This window comes from Lontra canadensis, unplaced genomic scaffold (assembly GCF_010015895.1).
Source record: "Lontra canadensis isolate GAN:19392208 unplaced genomic scaffold, GSC_riverotter_1.0 scaffold201, whole genome shotgun sequence".
Lineage (NCBI taxonomy): Eukaryota > Metazoa > Chordata > Mammalia > Carnivora > Mustelidae > Lontra > Lontra canadensis.
In genome coordinates, this window is record NW_022631195.1 from 1,141,293 (window position 1) to 1,154,640 (window position 13,348).

A 13,348-nucleotide genomic window follows, 5' to 3' on the forward strand; every position below is an offset into this window, starting at 1 on the left:
GGTGTCCTGGGGACAAGAAAGCATGAGGGAGCAAGGCTAGCAGAGAAGCAGAGAATGTCGCAGAGTGTGAGGCCAGGAAGCAGGCCTGTCAGCGGTGCTGTCCAGGTGTGGGCATCCCTGGGGCCCCTGAGGTCACCTGCGGCTTCTGACCATAAGCCACGGTGCAAGGCAAGCGCCTGCAGAAGGCAGGTTAGGAGTCCCCTCCTCATCTCCAGGGCTGCCCCCTCGCCCCGGACCATCCTCCACGACCATCACTTTCCTGCTCACGGGGCAGTTTGCTTCCCCACGGTCACAGCACCGAGTGGAACCAACCCTGCCTCCCCACCCAGACGCAAATGCACGAGGTGGCCCTCTTCCCTGCCGTGGGGTGTGTCCTGACATAGCACCGAGCCTCTTACTTCTGCCCCCACGGCCTTCACCTACTTGGATCACCCGGCTGGCGGCCAGCTGGCCATTCCCCTCCCCAAGGATGGAGCCAGTTCAAAACCTGTGAAACCCTCACCTGCTTGAGCCGTCGCAGGACTGGCGCACACTCCCAGCAAACTCTCAGCTTCCACTCTCAGCCTCCTGATCTGGCCAGGCTCTCCTCACAGCCCAGCCAGCCCCCTGCACCTCCACCCACAGAGCCCCTTCCACGGGGACCTCCTCTCTCCTAGCTGGCAAACACCGGGATGTCAGCGGACGACACCCAGTACTCACTGGTACACAAGGGCCACAGAACATGCAAACATGAAAGAGACCTGTGGAAGCGTTGAAGACCGGCTGGCTGACCAAGGGCTCTCTGCCTGAAGCAGAGAAAGAAGGGAAGGACAGAGGGGGGACCCCAAGAAGGTGCCTGGAGGCAGAGGCCTAGAGGCCAGGCCAGGAGCTGTGGGTCCTGCTTGAGTGCAAGAGAAGGCACAAGAATGGCTCTGGACAGGGCTGCTCTGGGCAGGACTGACGTGATCTCACTCAACCCGATCTATAGGAAACAAGGATGGAGACTTCTGGAAGGCCAGGCGAGCATCTGCCCCAAGGTCAGGCTGGGTGTTCCCCGGGGGCTAACACCCAGCAAGAAGAGATGGAAGGGGGGCCTGAGAAGCCGGGAGAGGAGCAGGCCCACAGGGGACAGGGCACAGGCCCCCAGGTGGGCAAAATGCTGCTGGAGGTGGGAACAGAGTGTCAGCCAAGTGCTCAGCGCCGGCGCCCTCTGCATGAACAAGGCGTGGCCTTGCCCCACCAGCAGCTGCCCTAAGTTGGGGGGAGGGGGGGCTGCATCCCACCTCCTCACACAGCTCTGCTGCCCCTCTATCCTGGCTCCCGGAGCTGGATTCGACCAGAACCAAGTCCAGACACTCCCAAAGGAAGGGCTGTTCGGGCACAGAAGCTGAGAAAGCACTGAGCTGAACATTCTAAGCCCTAAAGAAGCACTTTCAAGCGAACTTAATGGTGATAATTCTTTCTAAACAGAGAACAGCATCTGTTCCCTTTCTGGCGCACTCCTATGTGTGCGTGGGTAGAATCCCCGGATTTTCAGAAGAATGTTCTGGTCACCCCTGGGGTACAGCACTGAACCAAGACCCTTGGGGCACCGGGGGCAGAGAACGCACCAGGACGTGGATCCCTGCACAGAGGAGGGAGGAGACACAGCAGAGCTGGCCTGGGGCTGTGGTCACCTCCCCCACCCAGACCCTCCCCGAGCACGCTGGGGACAGGAACTTTGTGCGGACTAGAGAAAACGCACCTCACCACTGGGGTTCGTGCTGTCTGCGCGCAGCACTCGGACAGAGGGACTGCACAGTGCGAGGACCGGGCATGTGACAAGAGACCGACCCAACTGCCCCTGGGGGCTCTGCTGCCAGGAGAGGCCGGGACGCCGCTGCGACACAGTGGCAGCAGCACCTGAGGTGAGTTAGTGAAAAGAAGCTGCTTGGTGACAGAGGCACGAGGACACGAGATCTGGGCTAAGATGATGGTGCAGACACCTGAGGGTGGCAGGCTGGCCCGTGGCACCCTCGCTGTGCTGGGTGTCCTGCACCAAAGTCAGCGTGAAAGACCCTTCTCGCCTTCGTCAGTTCTTGGACAGGTTCGCCTGCAGACGACGATGTGTTCAAGTATTTCCTGGAAGAACTTCTTGAGTGTCAAACATGTGCCAGGCAATCTACCAGGTAGAAGGGACACAAGAGTGACCAAGCACATTCTCTGCCCTCCAGACTCTTACAGCAAGGGTTCCAGACCCACTGACTGGGGAAAGGACAGTCTTTGCAGCTGCACGTCCACATGCGAAAGGGAGCTGGACCCCTACCTCACACCGCATACGAGAGTGAACTCAATATGGATCAAAGGCCTAAATGTAAGAGCGGCCCCTACAAAACTGAGAAGAAAACACGAGGGTGTATCTTCATGATCCTGGATCTGGCCCTGGATTCTTACACCTGACACTAAAAACAAGCACCAAAAGAAAAACAGGTTAAACTGGACTTGGTCGAAATTAAAAACTTTTGTGGCTCCTGGGTGGCTCAGTTGGTTAAGCGTCTGCCTTCAGCTTGGGTCATGACCCTGAGGTCAAGCCCCGCATTTTGGGGGGGGTGTCCCCGCTCAGAAGGGCGTCTGCTTCCCCCCCGCCCTCTGCTTCTGCGGTCTCTCAAATAAATAACTAAAATCTTAAAAAAAAATTAAAAACTTCGTGCTACAAACGATACAATCAAGAAAGTGGAAAGACAACAAGAGAATGGGAGAATGCATTTGCAGATCATGGCTCTGATCAAGGACTTGTATCCAGAATATATAAAGAACTCTTACAAGACAAATAGCCAAAGAAAAAAATGGGCAAAGAATTTGAATGGGCATTTCTTCGAAGAAGATAAACAAAGAGCCAACAAGCACATACAAAGGTGCTCAACCTCATCCGTCATCAGGGAAATGCAAATCAAACACGAGACTCCACTCTGACCAGGACGGCTTCGACAGTTTTGTAAAACCACAGCAGGCACTGGAGAGGACGCGACAGACTGCAGCCTTCATACTCTGCTGGTGGGAAGCCGCTCTCGGGAACGGTCTGGCAGCTCTTCAGAAATTCCCAGCGTTTCTCCGACCCAAGAGAAACAGAATCACGTCCACAGAGAAACCTGTGCACAAATGTTCACGGCAGTATGAGTCACAACACACAGAGACATGAACGGATACAACGCGCGGTACTGGTATGCAATGGAATGAGCCCGAAACATGCCACAGCACGCATGAACCTTCTGGGGAGAAGCCAATGATAAAAGACCACCCGTCGCGTGATTCCATTTATGTCAAGTCAGGACAAGAAAAATCCAGAGAGAGATGGTAGATGAGTGGACACCCGGCTGGGGGAGGGGGTGGAGGTAGCTGCTGATGAAACGGGGTTCCTTTATGCGGGGGGACAATGTCCCAGATGCAGACAGAGCTGAGAGTTGTACAACCTTGTGAATATACTAAAACACTGACTGTCCACTGTTTAAGGGCAAATTTTATATGAATTTTATCTCATTTAGAAAAAGGGTTGCCACTTCTGGGGAGACCAGCGGGTCAGCACAGGGGCTGCAAAGTGAGGTGCTCCCCAGGGAAGGCAGAGGGGAGACAGGGGCTGGGGTGTGGAGGGGCTGAGACTTCCTGCAGGGTGGCTGGAGTTGAGGACAGAGCACGTGCCACCAGGACAAGCACAGAGGCAGGGATGACCTTGGGCTCCAGTGTGAGTCGGCCATAGCCCGAGTGGGTATCAAGACCCCACAAGTGCTCAGCCCCGGGTCGTCCCCGCTGGCTCCTTGCACACCTGGCTCTCTGGGACCCCTCCAGGCCCTCCTTGGCACCGGTCCCCACACCACGCACACCTGCCCGCCTCAGGGATCCATGCTGTCCCCGCTCTATGCCGCAGGGGCCTCACCTGTCCTCAGACTCCACAGGAGCACTCCGTCCCACACTCCCACCCCCTCAGCAGACTGGCCGCGTGCCCTGAACAATAGCCTTTGGTGCGGCTGCTGTCTTGTCACTCTCCTGCTGTCCACAGCCAGCCAATGTGGCCACGAAGACGCCAAGTCCCAACGCCCAGAAGGCACCGAACCCACCCTCGCTGCCAGATGAACGCGTCAGCACAGGTGGCGGCCGAAGGGCGCAAGCGCGGGGTGGGCTGGAGGGCGCCGCGAGCCTCCCAGAGAAGAGCGGCCGAGCCTGCCGTGCCCGCCCGTCCTCTCGCGCTCTCCGGCTCCTGGCCGGAAGCTGCTGAGCGGAGCCCTGCCCGGAAGCCCTGCCTGAAGGGCAAGCTCCTCGGCTCTCCCGGCCCAGGGGCTCCGCTCCCGACCCGGGCCGGGGCTCAGGCATCGCTCACCCGGGGAACGAGGCGCGGGCGTGGCGCCCAGGCAGAGCCGTGAGCGGCGGCGGGATGAAGGCAGCAAGCGCCCGCCCTGCCACATCCGCCACCGCCGGGCGCACAGCGAGCACTTCTGCTTCGGGAGACGCGACCCTCACACCCGCTCAAGCACACCAGACGGAATAGCACCGGCTCCGCAACCTGTGGCCCCTGTGCTCGGCCGGCAGTGCCCCAGGCACACACGCCGGGACCCACCTGCTGTCCGATCAGACTTCCAGCCGGCCTGGCCTGCTTCTGCTCCGCCACCTGTGTCCCGCGGGCACGGGGAGGGTGGCACAGCTGCCCTCCCTCCCATGGTCTACCCCTCGAGGCCTCGGTCCGAGGGACACCCCGTGTCCTGCCTCGTCAAGACCCAGAGTGCCAGGACACCCGCACGTGCGCGTCCCGAGCCTGCCCGGCAGCCCCAGCAGCTCCTCTCATGCCGGGACGGCCACCCGAGGGTGAGGCCCCCGGCGGACACAACACTGTGCGGAGATGGGTGCACGACCCTGGGGGGCTCGCAGCCATGACCGTGGCAGCCCCAGGCCCTCCGCCAGAGCACCAGCAGAGCCCGACACCGCCCACTCTTCGGTGCACGACGAGACCCCGAAGGGAACAGAGAAGCGACGGGACAGATGAGATGCAGCCATGACGCCCCTTCCTGCGCCGGCAGGATCAGCACTCAGCACCGAGGAGGCAGGGAGCATTAATGCCTTGGGAAGGGGCAGGAGGAAACGGGGACAGGAGACAGAAGCAAGATAGCAGCAAGAACACGGTCCTGGGAGCGCGGCCAGGAGAGCCCCCGATCTTCACAGGGGAACGAGGGGCCGCCCCAGGAGCTGCACACAGTGCCGCTGGCGATCCCCCCCAGATGGGCCTGTGGTCTTGGTACACTACCAGTCAGCGCCCAACAGGACATCTCCTCGGGGGAGGGGCAGACTGAGCACCGCGCACACGGAAGGGCCAAGGCCTGTGACGAGGGCGGGAGGGGGCGTGCAAAGGCCCGGAAGCCACCAGGAAGCCATGGCAGGAGTGTGCTCACTGTGCACGCAGACGCACGGATGGGGCACATTCATGGCCCAGGTCACCTGTCTCCACAGAAAACTGTGCAGTTAGAGACCCACTAATTCAAACCTTCAAACATCTAGAGGAGCTTCAGGACCTGAGTCAGGAAAGGGTGTATCAAGCCAGACAGAGAAGACACAAAAGCACAGAGCAAATCAGTGAGACAGACTATGTTGGAGTTTAAAATGTTTGTTCCTCAAAAACCAGCCAAATAATATGAAAAAGTGTGAGCACAAACTGAGACAAAATCTTCCACGTGTGTGACCCAAACACAACGGCTACCCCGAATACAAAGGCAAGTCCACAAACTGGAAGAGTTAAGACAAATGATTCAGGGGCGCCTGGGGGGCTCAGTCGGTGAAGCGTCGGTCTTCAGCCCGGGTCATGATCCCGCGGTCCTGGGATGGAGCCCCGCATCGGGCTCCCAGCTCAGCAGTAAGTCTGCCTCTCCCTCAGCCCTCTGCTGCGCTCCCTGCTTGTGTTTTCTCTCTCTCAAATAAATAAATTAAATCTTAAAAAAAAAAAAAAAAAAGACAAATGATTCCCAGAAAGAAAGGATGAGAGATTATTCCAGAGGAAGAAAAGTGAGAGAAAAGAACACACACAGATCCCCATTCTCCCCAGGTGCCACGTAGATGCTAAAGTTGCCTACCAGCCAGCATGAAAACTTTGGGGGAGTGGGCTCGAGCGCTGGGGCAGAGAGGACCTGGCATCTCCCCGGCCAGAGCCGGCAGCTGCCGCGGGCCTCCAGAGCCCTGTGTGTTAGAAGACAACCTGGGCCCCAGGGGCACGGGTGCTGGGGGAGGCGGGGCTGGCTGCCCTGTGTCCTGCCAGGTACTGACTGTGCCCCAGGAGGCGCGTGAGCTGAAGTCAGCTGTGCGGAGAGCAGGCCAGGACGCCGCAGGCCCACGCAGCCTCAGTTATGTCAGGCTGCAGCCGGGCCAGGCCATGAAGAATGTGCAGAGGTCAGCGGGGTCGACAGAAAGGCAGAAGCAGCCCCACGACTCGCGCAATGCAGGACACACGCCGCAGACGAGGGTGAAGGTGCCACACGGTGGGGTGGCATCTGGAGAGCGAGAATCAGAGCCGCGCCACCCACGAGAGCCACTCCTCTATGCACAAGAGCTAAGCCGTGCGAGAGCTCCCCACAACCACAACGGACGGGAAGACTTTCTAGTGGCGACTAAAAATCCAGGTGCACTAAAAGACAAGACTGACAAAGTATAAAGCAAAAGGCTGTTTTCCAGGACACATTCGGTGACAACGTTATACTTGCAATATAAATTACATGTAAGGGGCTCGTACCCTTCACATACAAATCTGAACCCTAACCCCACAGAAGTACTACAGAGAAATGGGAAAACGAGCTGTCCCACGAGTCCTGACATCAGACATAAACCCAAGCGGTACTGAGACCCGGGCCCGCCCCGAGCGCCGTCCAGAAAGAAATGTATGAGTCTGTGGTGAGAAGGAACCAATCTGAGCACGGGCAGGAAGAAGGGGGCTCTTGTTCTCATGGGTGCTGTGCACTGGCTGGGAGGTGTGGGGGGGTGCTGTAGCTGGGAGGTCAGTCGCATCCCAGGAAAGACTGCGTAAGAAACAAGCAGAAAACCCAAACCAGTGAGGAGCAGGTAGGTGGACGTGCGCCCGCAGAGGGAGACTCTGAGAAGGGTGAGACATCACCGTGCAACATTCTGCTAAGAAATCGTCCAACCCAACCTAGCTCTCCATTTGAGAAAGGACCACTAATGGGGCGTCTAGGGGGCTCAGTCAGTGGAGCGTCTGCCGTTGACTCAGGTCATGATCCCAGGGTCTGGGATCGAGCCCCGCATCGGACTCCCTGCTCCACGGGGAGCCTGCTTCTCCCTCTGCCTCTGCAGCTCTCCCTGTCTGTGCATGCGCTCCCTCTCTGACAAATAAATCTTTGTAAAAAAAAATAACAAACAAACAATTTTTTTTTTTAAAAAGGGCCACTACTGAGTGTCAATGTTGCAAAAGGCAGAGAAAAGACGGCTGGGGAAAGGAGCGTGCACGAGCAGTGAGCTGGGCAGGGTGGGCGTGTGCAGCCGGGCGGGGAGAAGGACCCAGCGGCTAAAGAGCGACCATGAGGCAGAGGACACGGGAGACCTGCAACCCCGTCCCCCACCAGATTCACTCACAGCAGTGTCTCTCCAGCCCTGGAAGACTTGGAGACGCGGCTGTGTGTGAAGGGAGGGGAGGTATACAGAGGCCACGAGGGTAAATCAGGGCCAGGGGACACAAGTGTTCAGTGCCGCGTTTCTGCTCCTCCAAGTTTTCTGTAAATACAGAATTATTTCCAAATAAAGCAAAAACATGAAAAAATAAAAATAATGAACTATGGTAACAGGCCTTGCCGTGGACTGATGCCCAGAGTGGGCCCGTGGACTTGGGTCGAGCCATGGCCCGCAGGTCATCCGAGGCCCTGCACGAGAAGGCCTTCCCTCTGGGGTGTGTCTGTGGCAGGAAGCAGGGGCCACCCCTGGGGACGGGGCTTCCACGGCAGGACGTCCAATTCAGGAGCAAGCACAGAGCACGGCTGAGAACTGCCGGTCCTGCTGGGAGCAGGTGGGACAGCGACACACCCCCAGCACACAGCTGGTCAACGAGCCACCATCACATCCCCGAAAGGCAGGCCGCCAGCCCGCAACTCGGCCCACACAGACGGCCTCTCCTCACCTCGTGCTCGACCCTGCAGCCCGGGGCTCCTGCGCGCCAGCGTCATGGCTCTCGCATTCATAATCCCTTGTCTGGGACATCGCAGGCTTCTCCTGGCGACCCAGGTGGACAGAAGTCAGCGGCTCATCGGGGCTCCCCGCCAGCGTCAGTCAGGAAGGCACCACCCTGCGAGAGAGTAGACATCTCTAAGCACAGATGTTCTGGAAGCATCTTAGTGCAGCCCCACGCGCCGCTGACCACGAGGCACGGCCCGGCCCGCGGAGAGCCCCTCACCAGCCGGCCCCCGCCTCTGCCAGGGTCCGCCGCTCTGACGGGGACGGGGACGGGGACGGCAGCAGTTGCCCGGCGGGGCGGGACGCAGACATGTCCGCAGACAGCAGAGCCCCGCGCAGGCTATCCTGACCTGTGACAAGGAGCGGACTTCGCAGACGCCGTGTTGTGCTGACGAGATGCATGCACGGGACAAACGGCCCCGACCCCTGCCGCGGCTCGCCCACAGAAGTCTGCTCTAGACGGACGCGGAGACGAGAGTCCGAAGAATGGAACAACTAGGCTCTCAGAAAAAACGTGGAAGAAAATGTCTGTAGTCCTACGGCAGGTTCTGGTATCTTAATCAGACATCAGAAACCCACTGACCACAAAGAAAAATTAATAAATGGACCATAGTAAAATTAAGAGCCCCTGTTTGTCAAGACACCATTGAGTAAAAAGGCAAGTCCGGAATGGGAAGTGTCTGTAGGAGCACACACACTTATCTCATCCGTCGAAGGTGACACAGGACTAACCCAGGACACATACAACATTCCTAGAAAAAGGCAGAATCCAGTAGAAAAATGGAGAAAAGAATTGAGCACACACTTTAGGAAAAAAAACAGTACCTACATGGTTAGAAACACATGGAAGCAAGCTCGACCTCTACAGTCATCAGGAAACTGGTCTGCGATTCACAGTGTAATGGCAAACTGTATTTTAACTACACCAACCAAAATGGCTAAAATGGGAAAGAAAAACCACCACGTGCTGGCGAGGGCGTGGAGGCTCCTCAGGGCCTCGGGAGATGGGCTAACCCGATCAGGACCACAGTGGGCAGTACTGGCCAAACCTGCACATACCCCGGCCCCCACAGAGGGCTTCCCCTGCCCGAGGCAAGGGCTGGCAGAGACCCGCATACAGCGTTCCCTGAGCCCCAGTCCCAACAGCCCACACGGAAACTGCCCAGTGTTCATCACGGCAGAACAGACCCCCCAAGCTCATGCCGGTGTCTCTCGCCAGGAGATGACAGTCCGAGGCCGAACACAATCAGATGCACATCAAGTTCCCAACCAGGCAGGGAAGGCCTCCGCCTCGGGACCCAGACGCCTCCAGGCCAGGTACCGACGGTGGGGCCCAGAGGGCACGGCCATGTGGGGTCCAGCTTGGGGCCGTTCATGCCAGTGTTGGTTTATGAAAGCTCAGGAGCTTCATGCCCAGGCTCTCATGTTTTCGTTTTTGTTTTTTTTTAAGATTTTATTTATTTGTCAGAGAGAGAGAGAGACGCCGCACAAGCAGGGGGAGCTGCAGGCAGAGGGGGTAAGCAGGCTCCCTGCTGAGAAAGGAGCCCCACACAGAACTCGATCCTAGGACCCTGAGATCATGACCTGAGCTGAAGGCAGACGCCCGAAGACTGAGCCCCCCAGAGACGCCCTGCTCACACTTTTCTGTATACACGCATCACTTCAGGAGAAAGCCTGCAGGAATACGGAGCAGAAGAGTCACTGGGGACACTGTCTGCACCCCAGCTGGTACCAGGACAGGACCCTCCCAGCAGAGGCTGACCCACAGATCCCAACTATGCTAGTCAAGGGGAAATAAAACAGATTCAAAGCACCAGGTGGGGCAAGCTGGCCAGGGGCCCAAGAGGGGAGATTATAGACCAGTCGCACACTTTCTCCAAGGCCCAGAGAGACGTGACACCACTGGTCAACCTGACTGTGCTTGGCTCATGAGGTAGAGATGACCCACCTGGAGGAGATGCTCTCAGGCTTCTCCCTTCTGCCACTTGAATATCCATACAGCTTTTTTTTTTTTAAAGATTTTATTTATTTATTTGACAGAGAGAGATCACAAGGCAGGCAGAGAGAGAGAGAGAAGCAGGCTCCCTGCTGAGCAGAGAGCCCAATGCGGGACTCGATCCCAGGACCTTGAGATCATGACCTGAGCCGAAGGCAGCGGCTTAACCCATTGAGCCACCCAGGCGCCCAGAATATCCATACAGCTTTTATTTAAATACTTAAAACTACTGGGAATGCCATTTTAAAAAAGGGAAAGAAAGAAAGAAACTTAAGTATTTCTAAGTCCCTGTCTCTCTGGGCGAAAACAAGTGACCTTCTCATATGGCTTCAACATTTAAGAAAAATACTGAGCAGTGTTAATAAAATTCTGAAAAACTAAAAATTATATACCATAACCTGAAAGTAACTCAAATTAACCATCTCCACCTGTGTCACCCTCTCAGTCCTTGTCCTACCCTTCAGGGCTGGTCCAGAGCAGAAGGCACAACGGGTGGCAAAGAGAACCTCCAAGGCACGTGACCGGCTCTCTTCGCTCCTGAGTCCACCCTGTGTCGTCCCCTCCAGAAAGCCTCCTCCAATCTGGGACAGATGCCGCGTCTCGGGCTCCAAATGCCCCAGACACTGGGACGTCCTCCCAACTTTGCTCTTCATTTCTGAAATTGTTTTAATTACTCCAGCTCGTCTGCATTTCCTTATGAATTTCTTCTTGTACCACCTCTGCCTGCTTTCGCTATCAGGATAATAGTAGCTGAACAAAATGAACCCCCTCAATTTTCTGGGGGTTCGTGTGGACCAGCTGTCATCCGTTCCTCAAATGTTTGGCAGAATATGACTGCAGGGCCGTCTGGACTTGTCCTTTCCTTTGTGGGAAGGATTTTAACCACGATTCTGATGTGCTTGGTAAAGACAGAGCGGACCAGGTCTTGAACTTCCCCGAGTCAACTGCAGTGGTTTTGTCTTTCAAGGCATTTGGCCGTCTCATTCCAGCCGGCAGGGTTACCGGCACACAGCGGACACGCCATTCTTCCAGCACCCTTTTGGGGCGGTGTAATTCGTAGTGATGCCCGCGCTTCCGTTCCTGATGTTGGTGATTTATGTTCTTTTCACTCTTCCACCTTATCTGGCCGGCCAGAAGTTTGTCAATTTTATTGACCTTGTAAAAAAAAAACAAAAACAAAAACAAAAAAAGACAGTATTTGGCTACATCAGTTTTGTGTCTTTTCTGCTTTAGTTTCCACTTTGATCTGAATTATTTCCTTTCTTTGCAGTCTTTTGGATTTATTTTGTTCTTTTTTTTTTTTTTTTGGTTTAAGGTAGAAGTTGCGTGTTTGGGACTTTTTTAAACCCTCAGTCTAAGTCAGGCATTTAGCGCCGCGAAGCCTGTCTTAGAGCACAGCTTCCCCGGCATCCCAAAGATTATGACTGTTTTTCATCCAATGCAAAACCTTTCCAATTTCCCTGCGCATTTCTCCTCTCCCTCATGGATTACAAGGAAGTATATGATTTACTCTGCCAGTATGTTTATTGGTTTCTAACATAATTCCATTTTTGTCTGAAAAAATTATGATGCAGACAAATGATGTATCTTGATAAACATTTCGAAGGCACTGGAAAGGCTGTTGGGTCGAGTGCTCTGTGAACAGCAACCAGGTCAGGGGCTGACAGCGACAGTATTAATTTTCGGTTTACCTAGTTTTCCAGTTACAAAGAAAAGGGCACCAGGAGCAGTAACTGCAATTGCAAATTTGCCTATTTCTCTTTGCCATTCTATCAGTTTTTGTCCCATGTGTTTTGTAGCTCCGCTATTAGGTGTGGAAAATCTATGTTGTCTTCTTGGCAAAATTACCTATTCATCATTATGAAGTATCTCCACTGGTAGTTTTCTTTGCTCTGAAATCGGTATATTTGATATTATTACAGCAATTCCCCTTCTCTCCCCATTAGTGTTAGAATGGTACCCCTCATGCCTTCCTCTTACTTTTAACCTATTTGTGTCTTTACATTTATTTATTTTTTTTAAACTTTATTTATTTAACAGGCAGAGATCACAAGTAGGCAGAGAGGCAGGCAGAGAGAGAGGAGGAAGCAGGCTCCCTGCTGAGCAGAGAGCCTGATGCAGGGCTCGATCCCAGGACCCCGGGATCATGACCTGAGCCAAAGGCAGACGCTTAACCCACTGAGCCACCCAGGTGCCCCTCATCCACTAATTTCTGCCTTTTATAAAGATTTACTTGAGAGAGAGAGCGCGTGCATGTGCACACAAGTGTGGGGAGGAGCAGAGGAGAGAATTTCAAGCAGACTCCCAGCTGAATGCAGATCCCAACGTAGGGGTCCATCTTATGACCCTGAGATCATTAACTGAGCCGAAATCAAGACCCAGACTGACTGAGTCTCCCAGTCACTCCAATTTCTGCCTTTCATTGGGTGCTTACGCCATCTAGATTTGTGATCATTGACATGGCTGGGTTGGAATCTACCATTTTGCTACTTTTTAAAATTTGTCTCATCTGTTCCTTGTTCCCCCTTCCCTCTTTTTTGCTTACTTTTGGGCTAAGTATTTCATGTGATTCAATTTTATCTTGACTGTTAATTTATCAGCTGTAGGTAATTTATTGTTTTGCTATATTAGTATATGCTCTGGGGTTTACAGTGTTCATATTTAATTTATCATAATTTACCTTCAAGGGAAATCACACCACTTCAAGTACGTGAGTTTGCCATTTCTCCTGTCCCGCACTGCCTGCCACTCGTCATAGACCTCACTCTATATATATTATAACCGCCCCCTACTCTTATTGCTTTTATTTATTTATTTAGGTTTTAAAGAGATTTAAGTAATAAGACAGTATATACATATCTATATTTAGCCACATGACTGCCATTTCCAGGGGTCTTCATTCTTTTGGGTAGATCTTGATTTCCACACGGTTTCATTTCTCTGCGGTCTGAAACCTTTACTGCAGTTACTGTAACCCTGCCTGCGGTGAAGGTCTGCTGGTGATGAATTCTTTCAGCTTTTGTACATCTGAAATAGCTTCATTTCACCTTCATTTCACAATGTATACATTGGCACAGGGTTCTGGGCTGGCTGCTCCCAGTCTCCTCACCCACACTTAACAAAGAGAGACTGCCATTGTTTGCAACGTTGCTCCTCTGTATATAATAGGTCTTGTTTTCTAGCTGC

The 13,348-nt window shown here is 54.4% G+C and overlaps 1 protein-coding gene across 2 annotated transcripts in view; it reads right to left on the reverse strand.

Annotated features, from left to right (window-relative positions):
* The window catches only part of ARHGAP39 (Rho GTPase activating protein 39), a 90,514-nt gene that overhangs the window by 42,454 nt on the left and 34,712 nt on the right, over positions 1 to 13,348 (reverse strand). For both annotated transcript variants that reach the window (XM_032848270.1, XM_032848269.1), the window contains exon 2: positions 8,114 to 8,278. In XM_032848270.1, coding sequence (XP_032704161.1) covers positions 8,114 to 8,193 — 80 coding nt within the window. In that variant the 5' untranslated portion in view covers positions 8,194 to 8,278. The remainder of the gene's footprint in view (positions 1 to 8,113; positions 8,279 to 13,348) is intronic.